At 41.7% G+C, this 16,783-nt stretch overlaps 1 protein-coding gene across 2 annotated transcripts in view; it reads right to left on the bottom strand.

The window, feature by feature from the left end:
* The window catches only part of DNAH7 (dynein axonemal heavy chain 7), a 1,967,826-nt gene that overhangs the window by 1,356,765 nt on the left and 594,278 nt on the right, over nt 1-16,783 (bottom strand). For both annotated transcript variants that reach the window (XM_085648764.1, XM_085648765.1), the window contains exons 23-24: nt 15,448-15,557; nt 1,265-1,433 (exon numbers count right to left, since the gene is read on the bottom strand). In XM_085648764.1, coding sequence (XP_085504890.1) covers nt 1,265-1,433; nt 15,448-15,557 — 279 coding nt within the window. The remainder of the gene's footprint in view (nt 1-1,264; nt 1,434-15,447; nt 15,558-16,783) is intronic.

Genomic DNA, 16,783 nt, shown 5'->3' with positions numbered 1-16,783 from the left:
TAGCTGGGCATTTCCCAAACCGGGCACTAATTAGAAGCACCCGCTAGTAATCTGATCACTTCAGCAGGATCTTTCAGAGCTCAGACATCTGCTAGTTCTGTACCACCACCATCTCGGTTAACACTTCTTAAGAATGCTCTAATCACTCCCGGTACCCCCAGAGGTTCTCCATTCACTCTACTCGTATGCTCTGCTAGCAAGGATTACCTCTTGTTCTTAATAAGAACCCTAGGAGCAAAGTGGCCCACATCCTACTGTGTCTACATTCTGTTGGCAAACACCCCAGACTCCTCTTCACATTCTGTACGCATCGCTTGGGGCATGTGAAAGTTTGTTGAGTGTAAGTGAGGAGATTCACCAGTAAACTCTGGATTCCGATGGTCATCAGTTCATATCAGGAAACTGTTGATAGAGTCCTGACTAGGCCTGGGCGGTAAATTCTGTTCGCGGAATTTGGGTAATTTTGCGTTCCGCAGAGAAAGCGGAATTGCCAAAAATTCTGCGGCTTCGCGGAATTTTTTGCTTTCAATATGCGTGTTCGCAAGATATTTCCCCCCGAGCACGCAAAAAACGTGCGCGAACAGGAAAAAAGCATCGCGAACGGGCGGAACAAGCAATTCCGCGTGCTCGTGAAGATTTTTTTACTGTTTCGCGGAGCTTTGCGTAGGCGACTACGCAAATTCCGCCCACCCCTACTCCTGACAGAGCAGTTGCTAGAATAATCCTTTTTATTTTACAATCATTTATTAGAAGATGGAAACACTGTCTTTAATTTAAAATTTAAAATAGGTACTTGTGACAGAAAGCATAGCGGTAATGCTAGCTCTCCCACATTTGTGAAAAAGTCAATTATAGTGAAAAAAAAGATAGCAAATGAGAAATGAGTAAAAGTGATTAAAAGCTGCAAATAGTATGTCCAAAGAAACCAATATGTTGAAGTAAATAAAGCGATAAATCGCTTCTATAAAGCTGTGTAATTAAAAACGGACACTTGACCACAGAATATAATTGTAGCAGGCCTGATTAAACGGCAAATTGTACAGTTGCACAAATAAAGCAGAGTTTATGGTTTTGGAAAGGTTCTGCCTAGCTTTTAAAACACAATTGTTAACAATCTTGAAGTTTTCTTTGACGTTCCCCGAGGGGCGACTGTGGATTTTCTAAAAACACTGGAGAAATATGCATACATACATATTTGTAAAACAACGAATAGCAGAACTGCTGGATACACATTCTAGAATTTGTGGTATTTTCTTGCACAAACCTTAAAGAATTTCCCTAAAGCTAGATAATCCAGTCCGTCGGAGCAGTTGAAAACCACACACTGCTTCGCCACGGCCTTTGCTAAGTCTTTGGTTGTTTCCGTCTTTCCGGTTCCGGCCGGGCCCTCGGGCGCTCCTCCGAGGTGAAGATTAAGAGCTCCAAACAGAGTCCTGAAAATATAACGAGCATCGTGTTATTGTGGGTTCGAGACCTCAAGGAAGGACACGTATTGTGCCCGTTCATTATGAATGTTAATAATTCACGTTTCCGAATAGAGCAGGTATAGATTAAGGGAGTAACTGCTTATAGTAGTACTCTTAGCAATTACCAATTACAACACACACCACACTTTGGGTTAATAATCGCACTGCTAAGACTTTTGAACTCATTGCTATCAGTTAGGACGGGAACCATGACGCCCAGTCAGTTTTGCTTGGGAATGTACACATAATTATCTTCATCCACGAAATTGATCTTAAAAAGGGCACAATGTGTAAGTGAACGTGGGCTCTTTTAGGAAAGATGATCTGGGTGCCCAAGAGTGCTGCTGGCGCCTTCAGCCAGAGCAGGTTTGTAAGTCTGCTTGTGACTGCATGCCTCCCCTAGGTGTGGACAGTAGCTGAAATGTTGGGGAGATGATAGAAACAGCACTGGCAAAGCCAAAGGTTCTGGCGTTGGCTGCCAGGCTTTTGGCTTGGTCAATGCATCTTTTGTTATGTCATGTTTTCTGTTAAACTGTTGGGGGAGCTGCCGGGGCTTGTCACGAAAAAAAAATGTCTAAAAGCAAAACTATTTTTAAGGTCTCCAAAAACCACACATTGACATAGTAGTTCCTAGCACTGAAGAGAACTACATAGTTTGTGACTGTGCTTTTGTGATTAAGCAGAATGTCATCTCTCACAGTGAAGTTAGCAATGTCTCATGTTGTATGCAACAGTGGGAAAAACAAAATCAGACCAATGGATGAAGAGGGCTGGCTGAAAGTCTCTATATGTATATTATATATCGAAGTTTAGCAAATTCAAAAGGTCTTAGCTGACGGCAGACCTTCAAACTCCATCTTCAGGATGTTTACGAATAGGAGAAATCTATAGGTATTGACAAAATCTTCCACATCCTAAAAAAGGGGATCTACAACAAGCCCAATCTCCCCACCCAAAATCGCCCTAACATGCATGATGGAACATCCTCATCCTCCTTAACGCACATGGCCATTACCAACTCAATCAACTCAATTCTGGTCTCAGGGGACGGCCGACCCACCCACGAGGCCACCACCCCTGTCCAGAACCATCCTCCCAATTATTGACTGAGATCTCTACTAGGTATATTGCAACCAACTCCCCCGCTCACCCCCCAACAACAAGACTAGCTTAGACCACGACTGTGTGGAATATCATACCCCCCACTCACCCCCTCTTACCTCACCAGATCACAACAATGAGGGGTCTACCATCACGTCCTCACTGACCCCCATACAGGGAACAATAATATCCACAAATCAACCTTAGTTCAGCTAGATCCATGAACACTGCCACTACCTCCAGTACTACGCCTCCTCTCATCGCATCCAATCAGCTATACACAACAAAAATACTCAGCTAACAATGACTCCTTCTCCCAACTAGGCACCCCTGAGTACAACACACCATTATCAGATTTCGCGATGCAACCCACCACTACCCTTAAACCGGAGTACTGGGTAATGCGACTCAATGAGATTGATCGTTGCCTAAAACACCTTAAAGAGGATAAGCAGGGACGTACTTCCATCACAGCCAATCTTTGGCACTCTCGCAGCTCAAAAAGCACAAAGATAACCAGAAAGGACACCCATAAAGACATCACCCCACTCCAGTTCACCCACACAGCCAAACTAGGACAGCAAACTACACCTTCCCCAAATGATGCTTCCAGAGCAAAGAGATCAAATCAAGATCTATCAAACAATGAGATCCATTAACTCCTCCTATATTATAAGTCTGGAATAAATACGAACAAGACTGATCAAAATCCAATCCAATCCATCCAAGCAAACTCTTTCAGAGAACCGATTTATAATCACATAGGAATAAAAAAGAACAACCTTAAACTAATCACTTTATCACAAATGGCCTCTCATCACAATAATAAACAGCTAAAGTGCATGCTCCTCAACTGCAGATCAGCAAATAAACACGCATCAGATATCTACGGCCTCATTCTCACACATAAGTTTGATGTAGTTATCCTCACGGAAACATCGTTAAACAATTCATCTCATCCCATCATAGATCTACTAGTCCCACCTAGTCACAAGATCATACGACTAGACAGAACAGAGAAAACTGGTGGTGGAATAGCATGCATCTACCACAATACTTTATCATTACGCCAATTGGAAACAATAGATGTAACAACATGTGAATATCTTAGCATCAATATCTTTTGCAACAGCATAGCCATTTGTAATTTACATGCCTTCTATCACCCTCTGGATGATAACCCGGAGTTCATCGAACAAATCATGGAAATCTTAACAATAAATGATAATCTTCAAGCACCCCAGATCTTCCTGGGTGATTTTAATATGCACTGGAATTACCTAAATGACCCCTCAGTGAATAGCTTAAAATCCTTCCTATTAAACCATGAGATGTCCCAAATCTGCAACAGTCCCGCACACAACAAGGGAGAGACTTTGGACCTTATCATCTCTAAGTCGGACACTATCTCCTTAGAGTCTATTACCCCATGTGATTGGTCAAACCATTATTGCATCACCTTCCTCATCAACTTGAAGGAGATCCCATAGAATGGCCAACCGAAGAATATCAAACAATGGAAAAGGAATCTTAGTAATATAAACCACAATTATCTAACCACTCTATGCAACAACACCTTGATCCCACAGACCAACATGGAGGATGTCAACGACCTCAAAGCCTACAATACTTCAATATGGGAAATCGTGGACTCTATCGCACCACTACAACAGAAGAACATCTCCATTAAAAACTCAAAGCCATGGTTCAATGACAACTTGAACACAGAAAGACGCAATCTAAGAACGGCAGAAAGAGCATGGAAATACTCCCCATCACTGGAATCGCTAAAACGCTTAAGATCAATGAGAAACACATACAATCGAAGAATAAGACGGGCGAAAGCTAATTTTATCAGAACTCAATTTGACCAGGCGAGAAATTGGCCCAAAAAAACTATTCGAAATAGTCAAACAGCAATCACGTAAAACACCAAACACCCTAAGACTCCGGACCCAGAACCGTGCCAAATTGCAAAGAACTAGCCACCTTCTTCAAGGATAAAACAACAAAGATAGAGAACGAACTTCAACTTGCGAAGGAACTACTACCGGTTTTCCCAGTCAGGCTATCTAACAACTCTTAATCTACGGAAGGGAAGGAACCACCCTGGCCCCCCTCCAAAAATAATGCCACTTGGAACACCTTCTCCCCAATCAGCAAACAGGAAATCTACAACATTCTCATGTCTTTAAACCCATCTAACAACTTCATGAACCCTCTACCTCCCAGCATATTCAAAGAGATGAAATCTGTATCCTCCCACTATAGTCAAAGATTGTAAACCCCTCTCTACGACAAGGCGCTATCCCAGGCTGCCTAAAGATCAGTCAAGTAACACCAATTCTAAAAAAAACTATGGCAGACTGTTCTGACCCTAACAACTTCTGGACCATCTCCAACATCCCCACACGGGCAAAGTTCTTAGAAAAATGTGTACAGAAACAACTCTGTAATCACATAGAAAAGTTTCAACTACTCAGTCAATTCCAGTCAAGATCACAGCACAGAATCTGCCCTTACTCAGATTGTAGATGACATACTAAAAATGCTGCACAAGAACGATTCATGCCTTCTAATATTGCTTGATTTATCCGCTGCCTTTGACACCGTCAAACACAACACCCTACTAAAACTACTAGAACAAAGAATGGGCTTATCAGGGGCCGTATTACAATGGTTCTCTTCTTTCCTCCAAAACAGATCCTTAGGAGTCAAAATTAATCAATCTCTATCTAAGTCACACGCGATAACTCTTGGTGTTCCTCAAGGATCTGCTCTCTCCCCCATTCTCTTCAACTTATTCCTGGAACCGCTAGCAAACCTCCTAAAATCCGCTAACATACACTACCATATGTATGCGGCTGACACCCAGCTATATCACAAAATCGCATCTCCAGATGGCATTATATCCCTCAATTCCATCCTACAAAATACACACCTCTGGCTCACGGTTAACCACCTCAAACTCAACGCTGTTAAAACTAAATTTCTTCTCATCTCTCCGCCAAATAACAAACCCAAGATTGATCTGTATCTGAATCATCTTACAGTCCTCAAATGCTCGCCCCACATCCAGATCCTTAGGTATAACATTAGACAAACACCTAAATATGCAGGGTCACATTGGAAAAGCCACCAAAGGAGCAAACTACCAAATGAGCATTCTGCAGAAACTGAAACCATGCCTACCTCATGAAGATCTAAATCAAGCAGTCCAAGCCCTATTATTACCCAGATTGGATTACGGTAGCGCCACACTAAAATAGGAAAATAGTGTTAGAAACTGAAGCATCTCCGTGGATTCGTCAATGCCCAAGATCAACTCCCCATCAAGTGGCTTGTTCTTCCCAAAGGTGAAGTCAGCAACAGAAAGTCATTTTCACCTAAGAATCCCTAACTATCTACGTAAACATGAGTGAGAAGGCCAATGCTAAACTCAAAGGAAAGGAGAGTGTAAGTATAGTGCAACACAAAAATCGAAACAGCAAAAAAGTATGACTGTCCAGCCAGAGCTGTGTTTAATACAATACTTGAATAATATTTCCAATATTTTAAATATATTTACTGCGTCCAGAGTCATCAAAGCACTGGAAAACACAAAACCTTACAAAACACACTATGTTAATGTAACTGAGTAATGATACAAACAACTGGTAACTTCAGAATTTGAACAGTATTTTCATGTGGGCACCGGCCAACAGTTTAAATAGATAGTAGTTACTATATGGCACTCAGAGTGGCCCTGGCTCAGCACACAACATGAGGTGTGCAATCTGTTAATGTTTAGTCTATCCCAGTGTTTTCAAAAACTGGAAAAAAACAGTGGTTATCAGTGTATACTCTTTTTGTGATACTTAAAAATCACAGGGTTGGTGTTTATCCAGTACTTATAAAGATTTTTCCTTTTAATTCCTTCCTTTCCTCATTAATTCCTATTGTTAGCTGTATCGTCCTTCTTTACTGCTCCTAACTCCCCTCTGTGTACTATTTCCTTGAATGTCCTCCTTCAAGTACAGTTTCGTTATTTCTCTTACCTCCCTGTCTGTCTCATTTCACGCCACTCAAACAGCTCTTTTCAGCAGTTCAGTCCCACCCCATATGAAGGATGTTCATGGATGGAGATCGGTTTGCTCTTCAATGAGATTTGAATATGGCAGATAAAAGGTTAAATAATGCACATTTAACACATCTTCCTGAAAATGTGCGGTTCAGAAAATGATAAAGATCGGCTCAAGGAAAGTGTCCTCCTTGGGACGAGATAAATATTGTGGGGTGCTTGGCGCACTGCTATGCCAGTGTCACGCGACTCTCTTCTTTGTCTCAGGGCACCAAGAAGGTACTGAGCTAATACATGTATTGCTACAACCAGATGTGGGCCATGGGCATAGGCAAGAGGCCTGCTAATAAATGAATATGCATGCTGTAAATTATTGGTCTTTTGGTAACAACAAACTGTGCAGTTATATGAAGCATCAGCTGATGTAAGAACAAACCTCGTCCTAAAGCAACTTTAGATGGTTTGCCTGTGCAATTCACAGCATGAATGACTTTTTTGTTGGGCTGTGCCTATCAGATGTTGCATTTATTTGAAAGCCAGCATGACCACCACTGAGCATTCATTAGTATCAAACATATGGGTATTTATTTGAAAGCAGTGCAGGGGCTGATCTCATGCCAGGAATGCATGAGAGAAGGCACTTTCTCTTTGTGTTGAAAGCAGCGGGAAGTGTTCTGGTGCAATTTAGGCCTCATGGGGAAGAACAAGCATGCTGCAATATGCTTCCATTAAATGCAGTCACAGTGGTTTGTATGGGTATGGGCCTTGTTTCGGCAATGTAAGATCCAAGCTTCATTTTAACATGAAGGAAGAAGCAACAGATGTTAAACATGGTGACTGTGGGCTGTAACATGAGCGTGTTATACATAAGTTTGCAGCCTCACAATGGGTCCATGCATCAATTTTTATTGAAATTGCCCTGCCTGAGCCACATACTAGAGAGCACAGAGCAGTTTCTGTATACAGCTCATATACTAGCTTGCACATGTTCTGAGTTAGTGTATGCAATGTAGGCAGAGCAAACAGCAAAACCTGCACACGGACCCTTCGAGGCGTGTATATGTGACTGAATATGTTCACCATATGTCCTCCGATCATTCAGAAAGAGGGGATGTAGTTCTTCTAGGCATGCTTTTCAGACCATCACAATGTAACCTATGAGAAGTAGCGCTTCATGCACCACTTTTGGAGGACATTGATTCAGGAGATATCCCTATGAACAGTGATCTCTTTTGACACACTTGACACCCACGCTTTCAGAAAGGAAAGCCCTGTCCCGTTCTCAGTGCAGAAAGATGACGGATGAAAAGATGGAATGACACCCTGCTCAGAGGCCATCTGGGATCCTTTTGGCCACCATACACCAACGTACAGTTAACAGAAGTCATATGAAGTGGGCCATGCTTTACCCGAAATGTTAGGTTATACTCCTGTGAGCTCACTCCGTAGCATCCCATGGTTCAGATAAAGCATTACTCCCACCATGCCAGAGGCTTGGTATATCTCGGGCATGTGCTGCGTGGGAGACGTTTTCCAGATGGTAACTTACTCCTGTTGACCAATTGGTTGAGTAATATGATATCTCTGCGGGACATTTTCTGACATATAAATGCCATCTGGTGGCTTTTACAGACATTTGGGAAATAACCTAGGCAGAAACCGCAACCCGCTCTCTCATACAAACAATATTCCCAATACGAACAAGTGAAAGACGGGTCTTTTGGCTGGTTAGAGCCAGTGCAAACTGCTCCCATCCACCCCACACACACACTTACTAGCTTAATGAGCAGCTGATGTGAGATGCACCTATACACAAACGGAATGGGACACAATCATTTCTCACCCCCTCAAGAGATCACAAAATGCCAAATTTCAATTTATTCAATTGAACATTCTACAAAGGGCTTACCTGACCATGGCACACTTAGGGAAAATCTACGATACTGTGAACATTACGTGTCCTTGATGTCAAGCTGGTGCAAAAGGCATTAAGCATGTTTTGGGATTGCACAACTGCTACCACCTTCTGGTTTGAAATAACCAATATATTTACATTTGTCACAAGCCACTGTGCCTTACACAGCCTGGAAAGTTGTATACTCGGTCTCAACACGCGTCCCAAAGCTGTGAAAGTGAACAGTCGGCTCCTGGACTTGACTATCTTCCTCACATAAAGTACACTCGTCATGCACTGAAATGTCCCCTCTCTTCCAGGAATCACTTAGGGCCTAATTATGATGTCGGAAGGATCACCACTGAAAGGCCATCGGTGGCAGTCCATCCGACATCTGAGGCAGTGGCCTGACTACCGGATAAGTATACCGGCAGTCGGAGTGCCTTTGGCGGGGAAAGACGGCTGCCTCCGACAGACTCAAGCAGACTCAAGAAGCCCGTTGGGGTGGCCGTCGCAGCCTAATCCCTACAATGAGGTTGGTGCCTGCGGAGGCACAACAGTAGGGATTAGGATGTCCCTTTCCCTCTGCCTTTACATAGTGTTCGAACTGCCATGTATAGGCAGGCAGAAAGGGTCTTTGGGGGCCTCCGCTATCAGGCCAAGGGGGCATCCCAAACATCCATGCACTCTTGGTATACAGTGCAAAAAAGGGATGTTTTCAAACATCCATGCAATGTTTGCCAGGCACTACCTGGTGCCTGGCACATGGTGCATGGATGTTTGAAAACATCCCTTTTTCCATTTCGGCTTGTGCTGTGGCCCGAAAACAAAAGGACAAGTGCACCCCATATGTCCATGTGAACAGGCGAATGAAGGCAACCTTAGCAAGTGTTGACATGGAAAACACTTATAGAAACACGTTTTTTTCCCACAGCTTTTTCTGTGCAGAACGAATCTATTAAAAAGCTTTAGAAATTACATCAATACTAAGATTCCAAAGCAACCAGTATTTTTAAACAACTATGGTTCAGCTGAACCGAGTTTATTTGAGCAAGGAATAATAGTTTCGACAAACAGATGTGAGCATTTCTCAAGGAAAGTATGTTATGTTATGTTAAATTGGATTTGTTGAGCGCTTAATACCGAAAAGGTCTCTAAGCGCTGTAGAAGAAGAGTAGCGTAGAGTCCAAGCAGTGCACTTGATCGCTATGTTAAGCCCAGGCTTCAACAAACAGGATGGTTTTCAGTTGTTTCCTAAAAGGGAGAAGGCGGTCTTCAGCTCGAAGATGGCTGGGAAGCTTGTTCCAGAGAGTGGGAATAACGGAGGAGAAGGCCCTCCCTCCTTTGGAGACATAGTTGAAGCTGGGACAGTGAAGCAGACTCCCTGTGGAGGACCTGAGTACGCGCCCTGGTACGTATTTTGTGAGGCGCTGTTTGATGTATGAGGGAGCTTGGCCATAAATGGCTTTATGGGCGATGCACAGGCCCTTGAATTTAGCCCTTTGTTTCACAGGGAGCCAGTGAAGGCGTTGGAGCAGAGTCGAGGCTCGAGTGTGTCTTGGTACTTTGAAAATGAGCCTAGCGGCATCATTCATTGCTATCTGCAGTCTTCTAACCAAGAAGTCAGGAAGACCAATGTACAGGGAGTTGGCATAGTCGAGCCGGGCCAAAATAATGGCAGATACAATAGTTCTCATAGTGGAAAATGAGAGAATGGGGGAGAGTCTCCTTAGCAGTCGGAGAAGTCCCACACAGGTGCCAAAGACCGTGGAAACTTGGTTGGCCAGGGTAAGCTTGTCGTCTATTTTGATGCCCAGGCTTTTAACCACCGGGGTCGGGACAGGGGCCTCACCCAGCTCCTGGGGCCAGTACAGGGAGTTCCATGGATTGTGGTCATCTGACATTGCCAGGACTTCGGTTTTGTCAGGGTTAATTTTAAGTGAATTTGCCATCATCCAGTTGACCGTAAAGCTTAAAATCTCTTTTGCCCTGGCTTGTGCATGGGGGGAGTTCTCAATGTGGAGAATGAGCTGAGTGTCATCTGCGTAGTTAAAAATCTGGCAGGGAGAGTGAGTATACCCCAGGTGAAAAGACAAACCAAAGCCGAATTTGAAGACGAGAAGGTAACGTGAAAATGTTAACATAACAGTATATTTTTTTGCTTTACAACAAAGGAGAGCAGGTTTTTTTCCATTCAATAAAATTCGAGACACAGAAAATAAATAATTGTATCACAGTTCAAACAAACAATCTGTTTCTGTACAGTTGTTGACGACATTTTGATCTTTGGAAAAATAAATAGTGTCTCATCAGGACTGAAATGCCTGGGGTTGGCTGAGGGAGCGGAGGCCCAGTCTGGGAAGGATAGGTAGTGACGATAGTGGTTCTCAGTTGAGCAAAATCCTGTTCACGATTGGTTCAGGTGGCAATCCCCTGATATGTCCCTTAATTGGAGAGCAGCATCTGTAATTGGCTCTTTCCAAGGTGAAGGGATCTTCTGTGCCTGAATATAGCACATCAATTAGCTATCTGCAAAATTATACGGATTGGGCAGTGAATGCTCCCAAGCAGACCGCTGTGCGGTTCTGTGTGAAGTCGGCTGGTACCAAATAGCTAATTACGTATCGTCACTACCTATAGTGTCCCTTCCTTCTCAGTTTAATTTGTAATTTCAGTTTCTTTGTTGACATTGACACCCAAATATTGCTCTTGTAAATGTTGCATCTTCCTTTACTAATATATATATAATATATATATCTGAGATAAACTAACTTCACCCTGATATGTTGAGCAATGCCAAGAATATATTGTGTCAATGATTACTTTCACATAAACTCAATAAAAGCAGTTTAAAAAAACAGGAAGTGCGAGAGGTTATCAAAACAGGAGTGTAAGTAAATCCTGGGGCCTCAGGGAGATTTTGGATGGTCACAAGGGCATATTTATGCAACTTACCATGACCCGAGTGGGTTTTAGTGGGAGCATCCATCATAAAACAAGCCTTTGCAATGCAATAGGTCTCGCATTTACACGAGTTTAAGCTATTGGCATTGTAAATGACAATGTCTTTTAGTTATGTTTTAAAAACGAAAACAAAAATAAAAGGCATTGTCATTTGCACTGTCAATAGCTCAAACTCGCGCAAATGCGAGACCTATTGCATTGCAAATCCTTGTTACCCTTTGCTACATGGTCTTGCGTCATAAACTGAAAAGTCAGCAGGAATGTCCTACTGGGCTAGGAGAGCCAGGAATCGGATGATGATTTCTTGAAGTCGGCAGGCTTTTGAATACTTCTCTGCAAGCGTTAGTGCACTGAGTCACCAAGCTGGCCTCAACCCAAATGGGCCATTAGGTATATTTGCAACTATCAATACTAAACACAAACGACGACGTTCAGATTTATAGTTTGCAACACTTTTTAAAGAATACAATGTTCCGAGTGCTTATATTTTTCGTACAGCTGAACGATATTTACATGAGTGCTGCACTGGACGAATGACACTTCAAAGATAAATTAATGCAGTTATCACAACTTGACTGTCACCAACATTTTGAAAACATATTTTTAAAATACCTGTAAAATGTACATTTCTAGAAATGTTTTAAAATAAGAAATCAACTCTTACTTCTTGCCCCATTAAAGCAATGATTCTGTAATATAACACTGCTTGTAGTATTAGTACATGGAATGACGATAGCACTTTTTTTTGGAACCATGTTGGAGTTAAAGATAGATGGCAAAATACGTCTCTAATAATTTACTAAAATGAGGAATAATCAGGGTAGCCTTCTCTAGCCAAACCGAATTACTAAAGCCATGTAGTCCTGAAGGTTTCTACCTCAGTCGCCTGAGGCGGTGAAAATATGTGGACATCTCTTACACTAGCTTTAGGCCTAGCAATGACAAACCTATACCTTCTAGCTATCAGAATTCATGAACTATATGGCAGTGCATAATCACAGCTTTTTGTACAATCAACCTTAATAAAGATGTCTTTGTACACATTTTTCAATCATTCCACTGTATGTTTTAGAAATGAATTCAAAGCTGCCTATTGAATAACATACTAAAATAGATATTTAGTAGGGTATCAACATTTGCTTTATTTTGAGGTGTTGCGTTATTGGGTACAATTGTAAGTATGGTCATTACATTTTATATTCCACTCTTCTGTAGTTCTTGATGCCTCCTCACTCGAATATATTTGTACTTTTCTTTTCCTTTCTCATAGATGGTGCAAACTAATTTAAGTTTGAAGATGGTGAATAAAAGTCTACTTACCAGTAACTGCCACTATAGGCATATGTTGCAGTATGCAAACTTGCTTTAAATGATTAATAAAGAAGTCTACTTTTTTTAATGCGTGCAAGCTTTGTACATTTATTTCAACAGGTGGTCCATGTAGGAATAAATATATTTTGAATTCACAAGTGATGCCCACTTTCTGACTGCAGATTCGTGTTTTATGGAGCAATGGAGATAATATTTGTGCTGAACCCTTAGGCTGCATTTGGTGATAAACAACGCCTGGAAGTTTTCCTTTTGCTCTAAAGATCAAAAGCCTCTTTCAACGTTTTAACTTGTATAGATTTCAGTACATCTATTGCTTATAAATAAGTTGACAAACGAATAACTAGTTGATGCTAAAAACACTCACAGGTGACTGGGCACAAGTTGGCTCATGAAAAAAAGTTTGTTCTTTGCCGTTTCAGCAGACACCAAAAATGTTACACTACTCTCTAGGCTAGGGTTGATTTACATTTGTTAGCTGTGTGAAGAATGTCCAATTTTTGGCCTTCTATTTGACAGCAATGTGTGCGCCGTATATTGCTGCAGACTTCAATTAAGGAGTTGGCGAGGTCCTGAAACACAAGGTAGATCAGTAGTGCATCTGGTGTTCGTAGAAAACGGAGACTTTGGTTCACGGGTTTCCATGTCAGGATCTGATTCCTTTTACGACGAGGTACCTCAGACCGCTGCTGTTGTTTGGCAAGCATATTCACGCGACGTGTAGCCTTGAAATGCATCGTATTAATGCCGGTGACAACAGAATGTGAGGCTGATTAATATAAGTTTTAGAGAGGTAACGAAAATGAATCCTACAACTGCATAGTCAACGAAGTAATACCCGGACATTAGACTGAAAACCGAAGCAAATAGAATAGACTATGACACCAGAGATTTAATAGTTTACGTTTTGCCAGTGAGGATACTAGTGATATAGACCTAAAAAGGCTCTTTTCTGAAGGAGATCTGGAGTCCTTTGTTTCAGAATACCATGCTTATTCTGAAACTGAATTTCTGGAGTACTCGTCAGCGTTGTAGCTCGCAACTGTTTTGGGGCCATGGGAAGCTCAGCTCAGTGTGACAGTGCAGGAAACAAGCATTTGCAAAGCAATCAGTCTTGCCTTTGGGACCTTATATGTATTTAGCTATGCAGCACATTAGCCTGGGTGCTGAAACATCTACTGTTCTTTAACATGCAGGGAAAGTAAGCACCAAAATGCATGACATGCTGGGTATGGGAAGACTTGGAGAGAAATATTACCTTTCAGCGGGAAATGGTATAGTCCAAATCTCTGTTTTTAATATAAAAAAGGGCCTTCGGTAGTCATATCACTGAAAATACAAGATTTGAGAAAAATATTGTCTACGAGTGCTTGTGGAAGACAATTTCTATGGACTGGAATCTAGAGAATGCTAAAGTGATTCTGGTATTTTACTGACCTCTGCTGGTCGTTTTCTATCAAGAAAGTTAAATGGAAGCAGTTGCCATAAAATAAAAATAAAGAAAGTCCCTCAGCAGAAAGCAATTCTTGTATTTTACTGACCTCTACTGGTCGTTTTCTATCAAGACTGTTAAATAGAGGCAGTTAAACAAGCAGAATGAAATTTTGGTAATTTACTGACCTCTACTGATCGTTTCCTATCAAGATAGTTAAAAAGAGGCAGTTGAACAGAAAAAAAAGTCCCTAAGCGGAAGCAGATAGTCCTAGGGCTGATCTCCAGAGCCCACACAGTACATACACATACAAGTAAGATAAATAATAAGAGGTCTCGAATGCTCGACCTAAAAAGACTCAGCATAAGGCAGGATCATCTCTTTAGACATATTTACTACTGCATATGAACTTTGATGAATGGTAGCTCAGAGAACAGTTGAGGCAAAACAGTTGATGTGAAAAGGTTGGGGGAAAAAATTCTGCCTTCGTAAAAATAAAACTTGAAAATCTGCTGACACTCAAAGGCATTAAGTGAAAATCTGCTCCGTAATCCAATTAGTAAAAGGAAAAGGATAAATATCACTGTTCTAAAAACCTTGCTTCACAGAGCTGAATTACGCAAGTCTGACAGTGTCAGAAGGAGAGATGAACGTTCAAACAGCCCAGCTGGTGTTTTGAGCCCAGTTAATTGCTAAGGAGCTTTCCAAATGGATCAAGTAGTAAAACAGGCACTGCCAAAAATATTAATAAAGGTAGATCCCATCACCATGAAATATACGTACAATGGGATGGATGTAGTGAATAGAAAAGTATTTGCACCAAGATAGGCTGTGTGATATTCATACACTGTGACGGGCGCGGGAAGGATAGGGTATTTGAAGAGAGTGGAGAAACACACAGAGACTTGAATGGGAATGTTGAGTGGAAGGCATGCACAAACTAAGACTGACAAAAGAAGCAGGGAAGCTGTACAAGAGTTATATTAGCTCACATGGACTCTCATCAGAGGTAGGGAGATCTTCCCTTTCTGAGAAATTGACTTTGCCATGCAAGTTTTCCTTTCAACTTCAAGTTGATTGGCTGTCATCTATGGTAATGATAAATGTATTTGAAAGGCCCACTGGTGCTGTCTAGTCTATATTGTTAAAATACCTAGCCCATATTTGTAATGCTATCATATATTAAAAGTTTTTATTTTACCTGTAGCATCTGTCTGTGAGGGGCGTAATTACAAGTCTTGGAGTGTTGCCAAGATACTCATATCCATACAGCAGACCTGCATTGATCATTTTTGTTTGCAATTGGTTTTCCTAGGGAGAAGACAGGAAATTAAAAAAGTTAGAGCCAACACAATTTTTAAGGCTAAGTCTCCTGGTTGCTAATATCAGAATAATGGTAGAATTAGAATGTTTGAGAAAACGTGTAATTTTTAGCATTAAAAAAACAATTATGCAGGTCAATTACGTCTCACTTGTCACCATGTGTCCTTTACAAACCATCAACAATATTCAATGATAGATATTCTGGTACCCAAAGCAGAATTTTGACTCCTATAAAAGTCATCAAAGTCAGATGGTCAAACTGTTGTCTTGAAAGACGACAGGGCTGTATCCAACCGGCGTTCCTGCAAAGGTGCCAAATAACCTGTGCACCTTCGCACATCGACTAACATTGGAACATTAATATTCTTGGCTCCTTTGACATTACAAATGTAATGATATATTCATCTGGTGCATCAACATCCAAATTTGATCATTCTAGTCTTGTTTTGCTCATTAAACTTCTTCTAATTTCAGAATTGTAACAAGTGGATTCTTTTTTTGCTTCCGCATTAATACTCAGCACACATTTCACGGAACAAAAGCAGGTTGTGTGTGCCACAGCTACCAGGGTGAGTCAAAGTTTCCTAATTCCAAAAAGTATATACTTAACAAGGCACTGTTCATTAACTTTGTGAGGTTTTATGTCTTGGACCCCATCAGTCAATAAACTAGAAACATGTAATATTGTTCTCTACAACGTGACAGTATAAAATCAATATGTTGACTAAAAGATACTGCTTATACATTTGGCAGGGCACAGCTGAGGTTTGGCTGCATCCCTTCAGAACACTCTTTCTGCTCCTCATGGTTCCACTGTCATGGAATATAACGACTTGATAAACATGGCTTTCATTACTAGGTCATTTAACCCCTTCAGCGTTGCGCGGATTCCCCCGCGGTGCTGAAGGGTTCGAGCGCGGGCGGGGCCATGACGGAACGGTTCCGTCATGAGCACAGCTCAACCGATGCTCATGACGGAATCGTTCCGTCATGAGCATGGAAGGGGTTAAGATGTCATGAGTGGTCTAATATGTGAGGTCATAAGCAGTGCCTGTTGCGAGTTGCTACCAGGAACGGCATTTTACCGCCTGGACTGGGTGTGTTCCCCTATGGTGCTAACCCAATCCACGTAAACACACAAACTGGAGAACTAATCTACGGTACATTAATGTCCTGAACGTAAGTGACATGCCTGGGGAGGAGGGGAAAAGGGG

Source organism: Triturus cristatus, chromosome 3_2 (genome assembly GCF_964204655.1).
Source record: "Triturus cristatus chromosome 3_2, aTriCri1.1, whole genome shotgun sequence".
NCBI lineage: Eukaryota > Metazoa > Chordata > Amphibia > Caudata > Salamandridae > Triturus > Triturus cristatus.
This window is presented reverse-complemented; position numbering and strand designations above follow the sequence as displayed.